This window comes from Fulmarus glacialis, unplaced genomic scaffold (genome assembly GCF_000690835.1).
Source record: "Fulmarus glacialis isolate BGI_N327 unplaced genomic scaffold, ASM69083v1 scaffold8880, whole genome shotgun sequence".
NCBI classification, from domain to species: Eukaryota; Metazoa; Chordata; class Aves; order Procellariiformes; family Procellariidae; genus Fulmarus; species Fulmarus glacialis.
Window position 1 is genome coordinate 23,734 of NW_009187063.1, and position 19,334 is coordinate 43,067.

Below are 19,334 nucleotides of genomic sequence, written 5' to 3' on the forward strand. Positions count from 1 at the left end.
AAATAAATTGCAGGACTTTTTGTTTTGATTAAAGCCATTGTGTAACTACTGCTTGTATTTTCTGTAGTCACATTCCTAAGGCTACACTCACAATAGAAGGCAGCTTATTTTTAAGATGAGAGGAAGACTTGACAAAAAGCTACAGTAAAGCAAGAAAAGCTAACAACATTGATAAAGTATGCCCTTATAAAATTATCAGCCCTAATCCTTACTTTGATATAAACCTGTTTTTGGTTTCCAGCTGCAGGCTAAAAATTCTTGCAATGACAACATGCTTTCTCAAAAACAATGGCAACATGAAAGAAAAGCAATCCAAATATACATATCAAAACTAACCATGTTTTCTTCTATTAAAAAGGCATTTTTTGTCTCTGGATAAATGCCACATTCACGCCTAAAGCATAAAATACAGTGAAGGAATAGATGGCAGTATTTAAAACATGCAGATGAGCTCCAGAAACTTCTAGGGGCATTAGCATAGCTGGTAGAAGGTACTATTTATCTTAGGAGTCACTGGGTAATGTGTAAGATATACAGAAGAGAGAGGTACAAGGTCAGCTCTCTTATGCTTAGGAGCCCTGGTAGTTTGGAATTGGAAGTATTTTTTATGAGGCGCGCTCTGCCATTTCACTTCCAGGAAAAAATACTATAGCGAACCAATTCTTTCAACCCTTCCTTTTCTCTCTCATTTTCTGTCTGGGAAAGCAAGATATTTTCTATTTTTTTCATCTTGAGAGTGCCTGAAAACTAAGAATAGATGAAAGAGAGAAATACTAACCAGCTTCTTCCAGAAAAATTCCTGTATCTATAGATTCATATATTTTAGGGTTTCAAAGGAACATTATGATTATCTAGTCAGAACTGCCTGACAAGCTGTAAAACCTCTCCAAGTAATCTCTCCATCAAGCACATAACATCTGTTTGAGTAATTGCATACCTCTTAGAGAGATACCCAGTCATGATTTAAGGGCTGCAAGTGATGAAGTTCTGCAGTCCTTACTCAGGATTTGACTCAATGAAAACATTGGCATATTATGTTCTCTGTCTGTTAGGTTTGGAGGAACAGAAAGAGATACCTGGCTTTAAACAGAGCCTTGTTTGAAATCTGTATGAATAAACTCTACAGAATTTAAAACAAACAAAAAATGAATGCATCAAAAGAATACTTGTGCACCGCCTTCTCTTTTGTAAGGACGCAAAACCATGTTCTTCAATCCTTTTTCTTGGGCTTTTCAGAGAACATTGACAAAACAGATGAATCCTGCAGGGGGATCTCTTTGGGTTTAAGCTGATTTAGTTTTCTAATTCAGTGACCTATAGGAATAGTTTCCAACCCTCTGTATGATGCACTGTTCCTAATGTACAGTCTAGTCTTGTTTTATATGTGGTAATACTCCACCTTCAGTATCTTTTTAGAGATACTAATGTCAAGAGAATTACAGCAGAGGCACCAACTTTAAGTAGTGAGATAAGTTCTCTCACAGGTGCCATAGAAATTCGATCTTCCGTACACTAACGAGACTTCAGGCGTTCAGCCTTGACACCAGGGCAAAATGGTGACTGAAGTGCTCACTCACTGACAAACACCACAAAAGTGTCCAAGCTCTGTGGCAGAAATAAGGACTAACTGGCATTCTGATCACCGTATCTGTGCCCGCGGTGGAAGCTGTATAAATACACTTGGTTGTTAAATGTGATCAAGAAGCCTGATAAATATATATAGCCAAAAGATGGCATTTTCTGAACAGATGCGGATGCAATATGTTCACAGATCATGTCAGGATGTGAACCTATGCTCGTATGCAACTTTAAAGTACACACTGCCAGAAATGACTTGCCCTTTTTCAGACACATTAATAAATAGTAGAAAAACATTTCAGAATACAATAGCATTGCCAAAACATGATCATATTGGCAACCTTGTTTTCTGTGGTAGTGAACATTATGCATACATAAACATTCAAACTATGGTAGCGCTGCTCTTTGAAATAACAAATGTTTCCAATATTCATTTGCACTATCTGATACAAGAATAGATTTTGCTTACACCCAGTGGTGTCCTGCTATTGCTTGAATTGACTGTCTCAGCTGAAGGTCATGGAGTGACTCGGTGCCAATACAAACAGATGAAATACTGGGAAACCACTTTTAAAAAATCTTACCTTACTAAAAGCAAGCACAAACTCCTGAAAAATGTAAACTTTGAGAAGAGAAGCATCAGTCATGGCTTCTCAGCTCATCTTTCACAGTTAAATCAACAGAAAAAGCAGTCATAATATTTGCACACCTAAATAAAACAAGCTAGGATTTTACTTTGGGACTTAAAACAGCTCAGTTCATTTCCCTAGTCAGATAGAGACTTCCCGTGTGACCTTGGATAAATTGTTTGGGACAAGGTTTTTGAAGTATGTAAATGCCTAAATGTACATTTAGATGAGCACTGGGGTATTTGCTACAGATTTTCATAACTAACAAGTGCTGTAAATTAGCGCCTATCTACCTTTAAAATTATCTTTAAGTGTTTTTTCCAGGGGTAGTCTGGACTAGGGGTCCACAAGCCTATGAATCTGGGCTATTATAAACAATGAAATTCAGAATTCTTTTCACTTTAAGTGTTGATGATAAGGTAGTATGGTGCCCATGAAGCCTCTGAGAACTGACAGTGCTCGAGGAGAGTAGACTCTGTTCCCCTCTGTAATATGAGAATAATTGTACCTTCACTAGAAGCTGCCAAATAAACACAGGACACATTTTGAGACAGTCATATCATGTCATAATGTAGCCGTATTTCAAGCTTGAGTTAAGACAAGGAAAAGAAAATATCCGTTTGCTGCATAAAGAATATATGTTTGTTCTGTAACGTGCTCTCTATTTCCACAGTTCATCAGAGGAGGGAGAAAGATTGCATCTCAATTCTCATACAAAAACATAAATTAGGTAGGGGGCAGTCCTTACGCCAAAAACTGATAGCGTGTAAGCAGCAGAAATCACACAGTTGAGTGTTGCTCAGTACCCCCTGGAAGTTGCTCAGCACCTCAGAATCAGGGCAGAATTTGTATACTTGTTTCAGGCTTGGTTCTGCAATACTAAATTAAATGAGTCATCTTTAACTTATGCAGAATTCCCTTGAAATCAAGAGGACTAATTACCCAAAAATCACTCAAGACAGAAGGAGTTGCAGTGAGGCCCTAAGAGAGCACAACTATATGCACTTTAGGCAACTGAAAAAGCTCTTTCCACAATGCACGTCGCATTTGTATGAATAAGATAATTGCTGACTGGAAGGCACTATTGGTGTTTATTAAAAATGATGGCTCGGAAGCAAGATCTGGCTCAAGGAATCCCTTGATTTGAGGAGCCTGGAAGGGATATCAGGGAAAAAGAATTTAAACATATTTCTTATAATCACTCATAAGCATTTGCTATGAGCAACCATCAGAGGGGGGATAATGCAGAAGGCGATTACTCTGACAGTTACTATAGTCCAATGCTTGACTGTCACAGATTCCATCACACATATGAGAAACTATATTACAGTCAGAAAAGGACATTCACAGATTTCTAGATCATAAACTTCAACATTTACACTTGTCATTTTTTACCTGCCACAGTGGACCAGTGAGATATGACCACCAAGGATCTTTATGTTGACAAAGTAGATAATGCAGATATTATGAGATTGCTGTATGCCATTTAACAGTTTAGTGTTGCTATACTTTCTAGTTTTGTAGAAATACATTTATTCTTTGTACTAAGAGGCAACAAACTGTTCTGCTTCAAATTATTCAACTATGGTTAGTCCACTTTAATTATTGCATATAAAAGTGTTTTATTCTTTTCTTCAATCAGACTGGCAGAGATCACTTAGAGCATTCAACTAGAACAGGCTCAATAAAAGCTAATCAAAAGCTCCTGTGAGTTTGAGCGTGGGATCTGGTAAACTCAGTAACAAATAAAACATAATTCTAAACATTCATGTTTACAAAAAAAATTACAAAATCTGAACAATAAGTTAATAAAGTCAAATAGTTATCTACTGTTCAGATATAAAAATCCGAGCAACTTAATTTATATATCACTATAGCAGACGTGACAAAATTGTGAATAATGCTATCCACTGTCGTAAGTGGTACTTCAAGATTTCCAACAGAAAACTTATATTTTAATTTTCTGTTCATATATAGCCAAAAGTAAGAGGCAAAGCCAGCCTAATAGTAATCCAAGGTTCTGTAGGAGAAACATCAACCAGGGTCGCCGTGTCTGAATATGAGTCATTTCAGGAAGCTAAAAAAAGAATAAGACACCAGAATGAGAGCCAGATATATTCATCTCTGGGAAAAAAAGTCTTATGGGAAAACAAGGCAAACTTCACAAAAAAAAAACTTTCAAAATGCTGAGTTTCTGAATATAGCTATTAATCTGTAGCATGTTCTGTACGTTGTAACAACGCCGATCTTGACAGTGACATATTTAAATTAATCAAATTCTTCCCATTTTGGTTCTTTTACTAGCACCGACAAGAATTATAAATAAGATTCCAAAATTTGTTAACTTCTCAATAGTTTTTAGTAATTTTATACAGCTGTCTGTAAGGAAATGCTTATTTAGTAAAATTAGTGATTCCCTTTTGTGGGAACAAACTAGTTTGAGTTTTTTTGTTTCAGTACTATATATAGGGTCAATCCTGCTCCTACTGAAATAACTGACAATGCTCCTATTTACTTGGGCTTTAGTAAACACACAAGTAGAAAACAGGATTTTTTAAATATGCTTGAAAAAATTACGTTTAATATTTTTTTCTGTGAGTTTTAAATCAAGTAAAGGAGCAGCAGCTGTTTATAATCGTATTAAAAGCTACTTACATTGACCTTCCACCTTACCTGGTCTCTTTTATCAAAGTTTTAAACAAAATGTATATCTCAACAGAGCCTGTGAAAATGATGCCTCAGGCTCACACTCTTTTAGTATTTATGCTTTATGTATTATAGGCACCAGGGGAGACACTAACGACTGCTGACACTTTCACATCAACTTTGGAAATAAATATAGAGCAATGGCCTGGTACTGACCTTCGGTTTTGGTTGGGGTTTTCTTGGCTATTTGTCGTGAACTTCAAAACAAGAGCGAGTGGTCCTGGCACTCTCCCATCACGTTGCCTTCCTGCACCACTCACAGCCTGTGCTCAAACGAAGCTACTTATTTCCTCTGCTCTTTAGAGCCTCCTCACAGGAGCTGTAACAGCATCAGCCACTGGGAGACGGTGGAGTGGTGCTGACCAAGGAGGCTAACAGGGTATGTTTACATCTATTTGCTATGCTTGTCCTTCCCTCTGTCAGAGGGGGGTCTCTGGGTCTGCTTCTCCTGCACTCTTCTTTCTCTGGAAGTTGGCATGTGCCCGAAAGAAAACTATAGTGAAAAATCTGCCTCCACTTTAAAGCTCTGCATAAAAATAACAGGCAAACCCAAAGGTCCTAGATCTTCGTAACAACTAGGCAGTGGTTTAAATTATGGTACAAATTCGTGTCTTAGAAACTCACGTTATATTTAATTTGTATTTAAGGATCATCAGAAACATTTAATCTAAAGCCAATGTAAACACCTCAAAGTTCTGGTGTAAATAAAAATCTGAACTGACAGCTTGTAAGTGTTCAGAGCATGTGGGTTTTGTTTTGTATGTAAGTAAAAACTGCTAATTAAGACCTAGGCCTGAATCCAGGGTTCCCGTCTAGACCTTTGTTCTTTCTAATTTATCCTTATAATCAGCCTATTTTGTCCACTTCCCCAGTGCATGAGTGAACAAGTTCTCTAAATAAGAAACTTTTTCCCTCCCACTGCAAAAGCTAGTATTTTCTCTTATTGCTGTCAGTGCCAATTTATGAGTTGCACACATGCACAGTAGGTTCCTAAGAAAGTTTTTAAAAGGAATTCCCAGCAGGTAGTACCCTTCCTATGTCCAATGCAGATCTCTGCTCGCTCCACCTAGCCTACGTGCACGCTATCAAGCACACAGACCATTTCTATAGCCTTACCGAGTGTGACATCCCTGCTTTGAAAATAAAAGCTGATTGCTGACACAGTATCAGCTATGGTTCCCCAACTCTCTCTGAACTCGCCTATACACAAATGTGTGCGGTACAGCAGAGAAATGTTGTTTGGGAAGCATAAGCCTATTCAACCGGCAGATGCAAAACACTTCACAAATTAAGGGAAGATAGCACCACATCCAAGCTGTTGGTTGCCATCACACTTACTAATGCTTGACGTTTGTTGGAGGCGAAAGAGTTACTGTTAATCAAGGGACTACTCTATTCCCACTCCAGCTCATGTTTTCATCGTGAGCACACAAAAGATATAAAGAATTAGGAAGCAGCGTGCTGAAATAAGGCATGAGGGGCTCTCAACCAAGTGCTGGCTAAACAAGAGTTCTACCAAGCTGGGGCATATATGGCACGACTGCTGCACTGCAGCAGCCCAATAAGTCACTTTAAAAATACTCCTTTATCTCCAAAATCGGAAAGATTTTTAAGGTTATTCAGAGGAAATGTCAGTTAGTTGCCTCAGGGAGCGGTTGGCTAGCTCCTATTTCTTGATATCCTTATTGTCTTTCTTGCTTCTCTCTCCCTCCTTTCAAATTAGACAGTAAATCTTTCTGGTCAGGAACCGTATAAACCAATATGATGTACAATGACTCAGAAATGATGTCCCGGTCCTTGGGGTTTAATACAATGCATATCTTGAAGCAACAAACAATTTACGTTGCAATATTATACCTGTGCACACACATTTGCAAGACAAAATACTCCTCTCTTCCACCTTCCCCAATTACTGGGAAGATGAAGTTTTGCAGAATTCCTTGGTGAAAAATGATGAAGGATATAAATAATTTTTTCTTTCGTCCTTTTCCTCAGATTTCTAAAATGATTAGTCTACCCTGCTTGTTAATGGAGCTGGAATGCCATTTGTAGAAATGAAAAACCTTTAATTAACCACAGAAGTAGTTTTGTACAACCTTGACTGCGGCAGCAGTCTCACAGTGCTGTCCTGTCAATGAACCTCCACCTCATACCCCTCAATGCTCCTCAGTGCGGAAACCAGTGAGGCTGTTCACCTTTATTTAACTGCTGCTCTGAGAAGCACATGAATATGTGAAAGCCCATAAAACAAATACTGAAAATTATAGTTAAGCTTCGTACACCCTTAAGTATTCGTACACCATTGGCAGCAACACTGATGATTGCTGTTTGTAGAGGAGAATGCAGCAGAGAATAGAAGTTATTTCTGTGCAGAAAGTTGAAAAATACATAAAGCATGGCTGATTTTCTTTTGAGATGTACTATACAAACATACAAAAGTTTCCTGCAGTGATTAAAAGATCTTAAAAGATTCCTACAGTGCTACAGGAATATTTTTTTTAAATAAAATAATCCCTGTGATATTCAACACTTGCACTTCTGACAAACATAGGTGAGCAACTCAATGGCAGTTCTTTTGACAAAATGCTGAAAAAGGCTGATTGGAATCCTATTAATAAACGGGAGGTGAGAGAAATAAGATCCGCCCCTCTCTCTCCCTTCTTTCTGCTCTCCACATCAAGAACAAGATTATGGTGACAAGCTGAGAACAAGGGAAAACATGTCCCTGTCTCTGCCTGGAACTGTGTCATCTCTTGGGAATTACAGCTGGCACATTGCTTTGAAGACTCAGGGAAAAACATGGTGTTGTTCTAGGAGCTTGTGGATCCCTGATGGATGCAGATCCTACACTGAAGGAAAAATATGCCTAAATCGTTCTTAGCCACATTAGTAAAACCATGCCTATTGAGGAGGTAGGCAGCCGCACTTCCAAATTTCTCTGTGTCAGAACAAGATGCAGCTTGGTACACAGTGTTCTTGTCTGTAATTTACCACCGCAGTCAGGACTGTTGACACATCCACAATCCTTAGGCAGTTCCCTCACAAGCTCTTAGGAGCACTTTATGTTCACTTTACTTTTGTTATAGTAGCAAAAATAGACTAAAATACACCCAAGGTCTTAGGTCAATTATTACAAGTAGATTTTTAAATAGGTTATAATACTCGCATGGCATATCAGGTTTAAAGTATTATGCTTGAACCTGGTAAATGATATCTCAGGCATGAGGTGGGGGGTGGTAGTGAACACAACAGAGAGACAGCCAGGCTTGGGAAAAACACAGTAACAATTTATGAAGAGACAGACCTCTTTTTTTTCCCTCTTGATCTAATCACTCAAAATGTCCCATCTTTGTTCAGAAACTTGCAAGCAACTTTACATTAACACACCTTGGTTAAAGAGCCATGTGACAAAGTTGGCAAGGTTCTGCATTGTTACAAGTGGAACAGTTAGCCATATCTTCAATAAATGATGTGGCCTGAGGCATCTGCGTGAGTTATGATTCCACCACATTCTTCCACAGTCCTTAGACCTTCCTCCTACTGTGTATCTTCACACTTTATTTTTCTATAGGCAGATCATTACAATTGAACTGGGAGTATGAAAAATGTTGGGCAAATATGAAAAAGTTGAGGTAATCTGATGGGTTCTTAATTGCTTAGGAGCTCATCCAAACCTCTCTGAGATAGAAAGGCTGGCCAGGAAGAGCACAGGATAAGCATCTTGCACTTTAGTTCAGAAACAGCAAATTCATGTTGAAACAATGGATGAAAAATAAATAAAGAAAAGGGCAGTAAAAAGAAAAAAAGTAACCAACTTCTTCAAGATTTTAAAAAACCCTGCAGCTTCAAATGTTTCTTTATGTTGTACTAAGTAACTCTATCAGGCCTAAAAATATATTGTTTGCCTTTCCCCCTTTAAAAGTTGTTTATGCCTTTCTCATATATTACCCTCTTAATGGCCTTTATTTCACCTTTTTATTACTAATTACACCTAGCATGGCAGTGACACGAAACAAAACCAGACTACTATTCTAAGCACTGTACATACACAGGGCAGACAACATGCTCTTCCCAAGAAGCCTATGAACTATTTTTCATTCCAAGTTCATCCACCTGCGTTTGTCTGACACTCATCTGTGATGTGGCTATGTTAAAAGGAAAATATAACAATAGACTGAAGTTCTCACCATTTCTGCTAAAGATAAATACAAGAACATTCCAGCTGTAATAGTAAAAATCCAGTTTTGAATGCACGGGTCAGTTGATACAGAAAGGCCAATATAAAGTCCTAAGAATGCTGTTAGCGCACTTAGAAAATTCATCAAAATGGCAGTCTTCGTGGGGAGCCCTGTACTTAGCAGCACAGCAAAATCTCCTGCATAGAGAAAAAGACAGAAAAATTATTATTTAGCTGATAAATGTGTTGGTAAGACTCTTGGTAATAAAACATGAAGGAAAATAATTAAGATATGCACAAAGATAGTGAATGATGGAGGACTGCCCTTAGATTTCTGTAGAAATAGTTATAAACTCGTCCTGTGTGAAAAAACAAAATCAAAAAAACCATATTGACTTGTATTTGTTTAGCTGTTCCTAAAGATAGCATACAGTATACAGGAGTGGCTTTCTGTTAGTTCTCGATGTTCTGTGACATTTCCAACTTGGATACACGCAAAAGTGAATTCACATGCTTTCCCAGAGTTTCTAAATCTTTCTTGACTGGGAACTTGCCAGTTCAAATCACGTGAGTATATTTGCAGCATGGTCTTTGAGTGTTTTACAGGTGCTGCAAGTCAGCAAAACTTATGCCAGTCTGATTTCAGTTTGAGTTTAATTCCACTGATTTCAGACTTAATTAACTTTGGTAAATTCTACATCAGAATACCATCACAGATTTTTCTTCTAAAATAAATTATTTCATAACAGGTCCACAGTAAAAGATTTTTAAAATTCTTCTCCCTGAGTGTAGAAACGCCACTTTGACACTGGGGTACTACTGCCCCAGAATTAAGAAGGTCTGCCTTTGGAGTTAACTATTCAGTATTTTGCTAATATCTTTGCTATGCAAACATGAGTTAACAGTTTTACAGCAATTCCCCATCCCACCTTTTTATTTGGGGAAGTTTTCTACATGGACAGTACATGACATCTTCAGTCATTTAAGAATAGAAATGAGAATCTGCAGTTCTCATCTCAAACTTGCCAGCTTGTTCATCAACACAATGTCAGGAACAACTTCAGCCATACTGAAAGATTTACCACAAGGAGATAATTGAGGTCAATGTTCAATAGAATGATCTTCCTGTCCTGTCCGCTAGTAAAATGGGTCATATATCTTCCTTTATTATCTTGTTATTCGTAATTAGCAGCAGAGAATACATTGTTAAAGGGCTCTGCTGCATATTAAAATTCTTGGATAGCCCGTTGTGTCAGGCATGCCCATTATGCACACATGGCTATTGCTCACAGCTTACTATTTCTTGTGGCTGTACACATGAGAATAACGGGTCACTCTTGACCTGATGGCATTTACATCTGGAGAAGGTGAGATGGAATGGCAAAAGCCTCCCCTCCTTTTTGTGAAGAGGAAAGAGAAGAAAACAGCCTCTTTATATATCCATCTCACACATTAATTTTATAGTTCATCATGCTAAGAATTCCCACTGATGTCATACAGGAAAGAATTCTTTGGGGAACCTGGGACTACAAAGCCAATCAGGAAAAACACACATATGATTTTCTTACCCATTTCATGAGGAATTTCATGGCATAAAATAGCAATAGTCGTTGTCACACCTGTTTCTGTTGAGGACGAGAATGCTGCTCCTATTACCAAGCCATCAGCAAAATTGTGAAGACTGTCACCCACCAGAACCATTATTGCTAACAAACTAATTTTCTTACCTAGGAAAAAAACAAACAAACAAACAACAAAAAAGCCCAGAAGTTTTAACACAAACAGATACTGTAATTTTTGCTACGTTACAAATTATTTGGGGGTTTTCTCATACATCATTATGAAAAGTCATAATAATCAGAGGACAACAGTGTTTATCTGTTTTGTCCTTGTTATTATACTTCTTTCAATCCACTTGAAATGAAAAGTAAGTTGTAGAATAATTCAGAGATGCAAATACCAGGAAGTAGCTTCTTTCTTTTTACTGGGTCAACTATTAGACAAAAACTTAAGAGTTCAGTTTGGCTCCAGTCTCATGATATGTCCTAAAGGTTTCCATTAATCTTTCCTTGGTTGCTGAAATTCACACAAGTTTTCTTGCATTCTAGATGGGTTTTTTTCCTTAAAAGGTGGGAGTTTTTCCACTGTCACTCATGGAAATCCACAGCTATAATGAATACGAATATTTAGTCTCATGCAGCTGATCATTTTAATACTGTAAAGCATGTTACTACTGAGTAATATTTTCAGGATCTGTTTTTTATGAGATTGTATTACAGTGAAAGATAGAGATGAAAGGCAACAAGCCTCAGAGTATCACTATTACTACAGCATTACAGCATGCTCATTTCCAACTTTTGTTCCAATCAATTAATGGCCATTATGCTCATAGTACTCTGCCTGCAGCATCACTCATGGATGCAGACGGCTGGTTCTCTTGCCCATATTGTTCTGTGACCTTGCTTTAGTGCGGAACAGTGCATTGGATGTTCATGATCAGGTATCTGACATGAGAGGAAAGGTGCTGCTAGCGATAAAGGTACTGAAATCAAGCTAGGGAATTAGGAACAGTCTCTCCGTGCAGCCTGTAACCCCAACAGCCATGTAGCATGCTGAATGGATTCACGCGGAGGGATTTTGTCTCTTCAAGTAGCAATGAGGCTCCATACACAGGCCCAATGACTAGGCTTAGCAACATATAATTGGCTCCCCTGCCCTGTACTTTGTTCCATCCATTTTATCCACAATCTTACAAGCACGACCTTCTAATGCCTCTCAGGAAACTCATCCAGCTTCCCTCTACACAGTATGGACAGAACACTTAACAAAGGGTTGCTTTTATGCCTGAAGAAGCAGAGTTGTGATTTGGGCCCTAAATGTCATGTATTTTCCTGACTTTTGTTGGCCCCACACAGACATGATATGACAGTCCAAGGAGCTAACGTGGAGCTGCACAGAACTGTCTGAATATAGTTATTATGAGGTTTCACTTGTGTAATGTTTTTCCAGAGATGACCATTTTATGGTGATGGGGGAGATGTTTTTCTTACAGAAACTGGCTAGAACTGAAGTCTTCAGACTATTATAAAAAAAACACACAGCACATAAAAGCCTAACAACTGTATTCAGAAAATCCTCCCTAGTTGCCTGGGAGCTCTGCGGGTTCAGAAAAATTGGCAGGCTTGTTAGATTTTCCTGCCAGCTTATGGAGCCAGACGTGGATGTCCCCAGTTTGCACAGTTCTTTCTAAACACTACGGGCAGTTTATAATCAATAGTGCAGAGCATGAATTACATAGAAATAATAGATTGCTGCATTACATGAAGTCTGTGATTTGCAATAAGCACTGGCGAGGACGAAATCATGGCCTGCCCTGAGACATTATTAGTCTGTTTTATTCAAGTATCTGATTGTTGAAGAAGATATACCATGGTTACTGGAACTCACTCCAGCATGTTGTCTGTAATACGACATTGGGATCAGGTTAACATTATGGAGCAATTGCAAATGTAAGCTTTGTGAACTTACTTGACTGAAAGTTAAGAAGATACATATATAAACAAATCTGAATGTTTATCTTAATTTACTTTCAGCCTATTTTAAACCAACTTTGTTACTAGCAATTATCTCACCGCATTACATTGTTGCAACGGTAACTATTAACTTATTACCCTAACTATTTCTACAAAGCCTCTTCTTCTTGAACAATCTTACATTTATTTTTGATAATTTTCTCTGCTTAAATAGGGGATCAAAACTCATAGCAAATTTTATTCCATAATTTTCATAATGGGTGCAGGACTCCCACCATAGATTATGCTTTTTAAGCTTTGAATAAGAGTTTAAAGCAAACACTTATCCATAAACAGATCTTTTTTCCAACGTTTTAATTACGCATAGAGCAAAAATATTTCTCATTAATATAAAGTCTCACTGAGTATACCAAATATAAAATGCTCCTGTTTTGATCTTTTCAGATATTGATAGAACAAGCATGGATAAATGAGGAGAGGGCCAGTGAGACATCCTTTTCTTCCAGTAGCTTCTTGCTTTCTGAGTTACTCACTGGCTACCTAAAGTGATTGACTCCTCTCGCAGTCCTACTTGACACGTGTTTACCGTGTAGTCTGGCATTTCTGGAAATGTCAGGCTTCTGTCTTAGAGCTGCAGATTCCATTCCATTTTGGGAAAGAAATGCCTAAAAGTTCAGCTCGGTATCAAGGTACCCAGGTATGTTTATGCATTTAGCTATTCATAAGAACTGTAACAATACAAACTTTTGAAAAGAAGTATTCTCAAAAAAACCCTAAAACTAAACAACCCCCCTCCCTACTATGGTTTCGCTTATTGATTTCTAATATAGAGGTAAAACTGAGGTATGAGGAAAAAATGGAACTGAACAAAGAACACTACTGAGAAACTATCCCAAATTTAGTTATACACCAAATTCAGTTATTTGGAACAAATAACATTGAGATCATTAGAAACTTGTTTGTGCTTATCAAGTACTGATGATTGAACAGAATGGAAACATCTAGAGATGGACTAGATAGTCACACTGAAACTGGCACTGGATTGTGTACTGCTGGATAGGTGAGACTGAAGAAATGGAAATCCAGATTTCAAATGCCTCAGAAATGGAAATGAAGTCCACAAGAACAGAGAAGAATATTAAAAACCTAGAAGAAGATAATGACATTGTTAAATAAATTAAACAACTGATGACCTGAGATCTGAGATCACAAAATAAAGGGGAGCTGATTATAGTAAATCAACTGATCTCAATTAAAATGTTATTCCCTCAGTTGAATGATCGCAACTCTACTAAATTCACCAAGGTCACACAAGTACAGTCAAAGGCAGAGTTTGGTTTATGCTCTATTTTCCCATTTTTTGGACTAAGCAGCAACAAAACAGAGAAGATAGATAGGAATTACTTTGAAGCTCTCTGAAGAAAACAGATTATCCTAAAACTGAGAGCCATCATGAGCCCATAATTCCATACATGCAATAAATCATTACTGGTTTAAAGAGGCTATTGCTTTACCGTGTAAGAGAAGAAGGAAGCAGAATTATATTAGTAGAGTGAGCCAACAAAACAATCATTTCACTACCTTCAGAAATAAAAGCCCAAGCAAAGTTTACAATTACAAAAATCTGTTTTGTATTAAATTTTGAATATTTCCCTTTAAGCAAAGGCTTTCAAAAAATGGTTTGCAACACTGAGTAAACAAACACTAAAGCATGGACAGTATAAGATTAATGAACTTCACAATTACAGTGTTGGCAGCTGAAAAGGTCTTTAAGCAGAGATTAAATTATATAGCCAAGCACATCAGATGTGGTGATGTAGCACATAGCAAAGGCAGAGCTAAGCCAGCTTCACACTTTCAATTCCATCTTAGGTCTGAAGGCTTTTCCTGTTACTTCTCTAGTCTTTTTATTGATACTAACTTTTTTTCCGGATCGCCTTACTCTCTGGAGGAACTTCAGCAGACTCAGAATCTTCTGGGCTTCTCTAGTTAAAAGCAAAGATAATGGATCAGTGTTAAGGGGCTCTTCCAGCTGCTGGTATAAATATAGGAAAATATCAAATCAGTTCAAGCTTTTTGAATTAAAGATAGTCACTGTTATTTGCATAGATATCATTAGAATAATTTATTGAGCACTGGTAGTGTGATTGGTACTGCAGAAACACATAAAAAAGAAATCTCCCTTGCCCAGAAAAGGTTACAGTCTAATTCACGTAGGAAGAAAGACATTCATAAGCACTGTTGTAACCCAAGAAAATCATGTTTCTGCTTGAATACACAAAAATCTGAGCCAAAGGCAGAACTAAAAAGGACATTATAATTCAAATTGTATCTTTTGATTTTGTTGTGACTGGATGATTGTAGTTTCCTGCTGGATAGGGTGAGTATAGGATTTCCACAGAAAAATGGGTAGACACCAGAGTCTCTTTGGAGTTCATATTCTTCACACTTACTCTGTGAAAACACAAGGCTAAAAAAAAGATGATCATAGGTAGGTTTCACACCCTTTCAAAATATAGGTTTTTTTCTTCAGGGTGGTACAGCCTCCAGTGCCTTGCCTCTTGGCCTTTAGTTAGGGCTTTGTCTCGGCGTCAGGCATCACTGGCTGGGCATAGGAGCACATGACTACAGTCCACTGCAATGAGTGAAATTTACCCTTATTTCAAGTGAAGAAAGAGACAGTATCTTTGTCCTCATCCTAGAGAGTTAATCATCTGATGCATCAGCCCTAACATTTAATTAACAGAAACTGCAACTGTGGGGAGAGAAGGGAGAACATCTCTCCCCCTACCTCCCTGGGGCTTTTCTTTCTAACTAGAGAAATTATTAGAAATTTGTGTGAGGGTGAGATAAGCCAAAGAACTTGTTTGCTTGAATTTATAATCACTATCTTTTCTTTTTTTGGCCAAAAAAGCATATTAAAGCTATTATGGCAGCCAGTGAAGAGTCAACAGCAGCATGGAAGAGTGCTTTGTTAGGGACAGCAGCCACCACTCTGAAAACTATAGCAGAGATGTGTACTGGCTGCAAAACAGGATATGTTTCTTGGCTGGTGTTAGCTTGGTTGTAATGTGGGATATGAGCTGTAGAAGGATGAGGAGGGAAGGGAAAGGATTTGGTTTTTAAATTCTACATTTTAAAGGAAAAATAGAAGTCTTTAATTCCCATGATTGCAGCCAGTCATATGAATTCCAGTAATTGTTCCACTTCTCTTATAATATTTATTCACATGCCACTTCTTTGAACTCTGAGTCAAAACTGCAAGACTAATCACTGACCTGAAGGATTTATAAGCTTTTCTTAGTCAACCAGTGTTTGTCTTACTATTACTCACATGATTCTGAAAAATTGGCCGCTCTTGTACAAACTAGCTAAGCCAGGCTAGTTCATGTGATCTATACATAACTTTAGGGGAATCTTGCAGCTGACAAGGCCGTTCATTATCATAAACAGGAAGCTATGACGTGGCTCACAAATTAGTAAACATTCTTCACTTGTCTGTCTGCTCTGCATTCAGTTGGGAGTTTCCCAACTGTGTTTGAGAGGGATTAGCAGTGGCTCATGAGGCTTTTACCCATCACAACTGCTTTAGTAAAATGGAGTTCACATTACAGAAGATCTCTGAAGATTCTGATTTAAATAACCAGGAACCTATGTATCTAGATACGACATATAAACTGAAGAGATTTGTTGGAAAAAGAGAAAACAGGTTAAAAGGTATGAGTCAATTTAGTTTGCAAAAATATATCTGTCTGGATACTCTCCACAGACCAATAGAAAATTATGTAACTTCTTATAGGAAAGCACCATTCCCAGATATCCAGCTTGTTTATGTTACTCTTCAAATCTGTGGAAAAATGCCCAAGAACAGTCCAAGATTTCATCTGTTCATTAACTGTGCACTTAACTCTCACTGCAGAAAATCCTGATGTTTTTCCCATGGGAGAGTCTGCCCTTACACATGATAAATTTTTAAAAAGAAGGGAGGAGGAAAATCTTCAAGAATTTTATCAACAAAAGGTAGTACGGGAGACGTATTGTTAAATCAATCTGATACACACTTAAGAAAAGTTATTGTAAAAATCTTTGTTTGAAATCTCTGTAAAAGTTCATTATAAACTTCAAAATCTAGAGATTCCTGACAATCATGTCATGTAATAAAGGACAAATCAATAAAGACTGAAAAATAATACTGATTTATTACATTAATTTGGTTCATTTTTTGAGAGAAAGAAGGATATAAAATCAGGGAACTATGTCATATTGGTAACCTACCAACTGTATGGTTGAAGTAGATTTGCCTCTGCCTGAATGTTCATTTAATTCAGATTCCACTGGAAGATCATGGGAATGTCCCCAGTGCCCATTAACTAAAGAAAGGCCCTGCTGAATGAAGATGCTTTGCAATTAGTTCTGAAACCAAATGAACACAGGTGCAGTCTTTCTCAGCCTTCTGTGAAAGTTTAGCATTTATAAGAATTTTTTTTTTCCAAAACAAAACCTATTGAAAAAGATTGTTGGCTGGCATCAATGTTTCCTAATGCTTATTTGATTAAAGAAACCCTGAAAAAAAAAATCAGATAGATCAGTGACAACCATATTGGTTTGATAAAACTTATTTTGTTTTAAAACTGAAGATTAAAATTTGAAGCTGAGATGGATCTAAAAATTAACTTTGAGAATTCATCTAGTTCTCAGTAGAACAAGTTTAACAATTTGTGGGATGATGATAAAGCCCTTCTCTCCAAATAAGTTACAAAAAGGACTACTTTTTACTAAACAAACAAAATATCACCATCATCAAAATATTCTCATTCTATTAATCTCACATAACATTCTTATGGCTGACTCAAAGATAGCGGGAATAGGGACTCGTTGCTATGTATCTAAATCAGGCCAGTCATTAACCATTCTCTGTAAAACAGAACAAGCAAAGGCTTAGCCTTTTAAAGTGACATTAAGATAGCCTTCCATGCTGAGAAACTTAATGAGCCATCACGCTTTGTGTTACATTATATCCTTGTGCATAATCATATTTTCAGGCACCAGCCACACTGAAATAAAATAATAGAATTACTATAATCATGGCAGTGAGCAAGGAGATATTATTAATGTAAGATTGGGTTCTACTGACCGCAACATACATATTAGATTTTCAAATCTATTGGGATAGGGGTCAAAAACAATTTGGAAATTTTAAGATATCATTCTTGAAAATCTCTTGTGCTTACATCTATGTCTTCCTCCTCTTCAAAGAGAGCCTAGAGTGAACAACTGCCATTGCTATTTCATATAGATACATACTCTTCACCTGCTCCAGTGCTAGTCATGAAAGTATGCTTATGGAACACACTCAATTAACTGTTTCCTTCTTGAGTTATAAATATATGGAACACATTTATAAAGCATACAAAATCCATAGAGCAAAGCAAAATAGAAATTGAAGGTCAATCTCCTAGGAGCACTTTGGAAAGCAATTTTTAATGCTTCATTTAACTCATACAAATTATTTTCCACAATCATGTTAACATTTTCTGCACTGTAAAATCTCAAAATAAAAGAGTTTTTTTAAAGGATAAATTGTACAAAGCTTTACCTGGTCATGTGGTGTTACCAAAAGAAAGAAACACTTTTCTATCAGAAAAAATCCATGAATTCCTCCAATTATTCCCAAAAGTTTCCAAATATATTCTTTCCCCTCATAGAAATGTTCCACCTCTTGTGCTTCATGTTTATGTAAACCAAGAGTCTAAAAAAAAGAGATAAAGTAAAAAAAATTAAAATGGCAATGTTTTATTTTTTGTTAGAGTAATCCATAATATATTAATTCAATTTATTATAACTTTTTTTTTTGCCATCTCTTTCAAATTTAAATTGTGTTTTGAGCTAATCAGCTGAATAGTAGATGGATGAAATGAATTATTAGGAGCCTCTGCTACACTTCATCATCATCTCTCAATAGTGAAAGTAGCATTACTTTTAGAGACAGTTTTATGAAATTGCCCTTTTTTTATAAAAATATATATATATATTTGGTCTATTTTGCTTGGAGTATATTGATCTTTAAAGTCTAAAAAGTTAATTGCATTATCTTCAAAAGTAAACTCCATATTAAAAATAATCCACAAAGCTTTCCGCTGGTGGGTGTGCTTCCATTTTTTCCCCCACTGGCACAGCATGGTAGCCTTCCTTTGCTCTGAAAGTGGGCACTTTAAAGGCTACCGGATACGTCACTTAAAACTGATGAAGGAGAATACTTTCACACCCAAAAGGTGTCTCTTAAAGAAATGCATTTGTCTGACATTCACTGAGAATCACCTTTCTTAAACCACTCTCCCAGTTCTGCTTCCGGAGATGATGTATTGAGTACAAACAACGTTTTGACCAGAATCTCAAGTGAAGGTGTGAAGCTCTCTTTCAATGACCAGTGGAAGTCTACTCATAACAGCTGTGTCATATCAGAGGAGACTGAGTCAAAAATAAATGAATACACAATGGCAAATTTGGTTCTGTTTTACACGCTATCCTATTCTTAAAATTTATTTTATTAATTTAGGAAAAAATCATAGCACCCATTTTATTACAGTTCTAGGCAGCAGGATTAATTAGGCTGATAGCCCCTGGTTCTCTGGAACAATGTGTGGAGGGGACTGTGGATGCCTCATACAACCTTTGAACAATTTCTCCTAAAATGTGGTACAGAATCTACCT

At 37.1% G+C, this 19,334-nt stretch overlaps 1 protein-coding gene across 1 annotated transcript in view; it reads right to left on the reverse strand.

Annotated features, from left to right (window-relative positions):
• Window positions 1-3,681: 3,681 nt before the first annotated feature.
• Window positions 3,682-19,334, reverse strand: part of SLC39A12 (solute carrier family 39 (zinc transporter), member 12) — a 34,079-nt gene continuing 18,426 nt past the window's right edge. The window contains exons 8-12 of the mRNA XM_009573733.1: window positions 18,220-18,372; window positions 14,545-14,608; window positions 10,659-10,817; window positions 9,101-9,288; window positions 3,682-4,284 (exon numbers count right to left, since the gene is read on the reverse strand). Of these exons, the coding sequence (XP_009572028.1) occupies window positions 4,156-4,284; window positions 9,101-9,288; window positions 10,659-10,817; window positions 14,545-14,608; window positions 18,220-18,372 (693 nt within the window). The 3' untranslated portion in view covers window positions 3,682-4,155. The remainder of the gene's footprint in view (window positions 4,285-9,100; window positions 9,289-10,658; window positions 10,818-14,544; window positions 14,609-18,219; window positions 18,373-19,334) is intronic.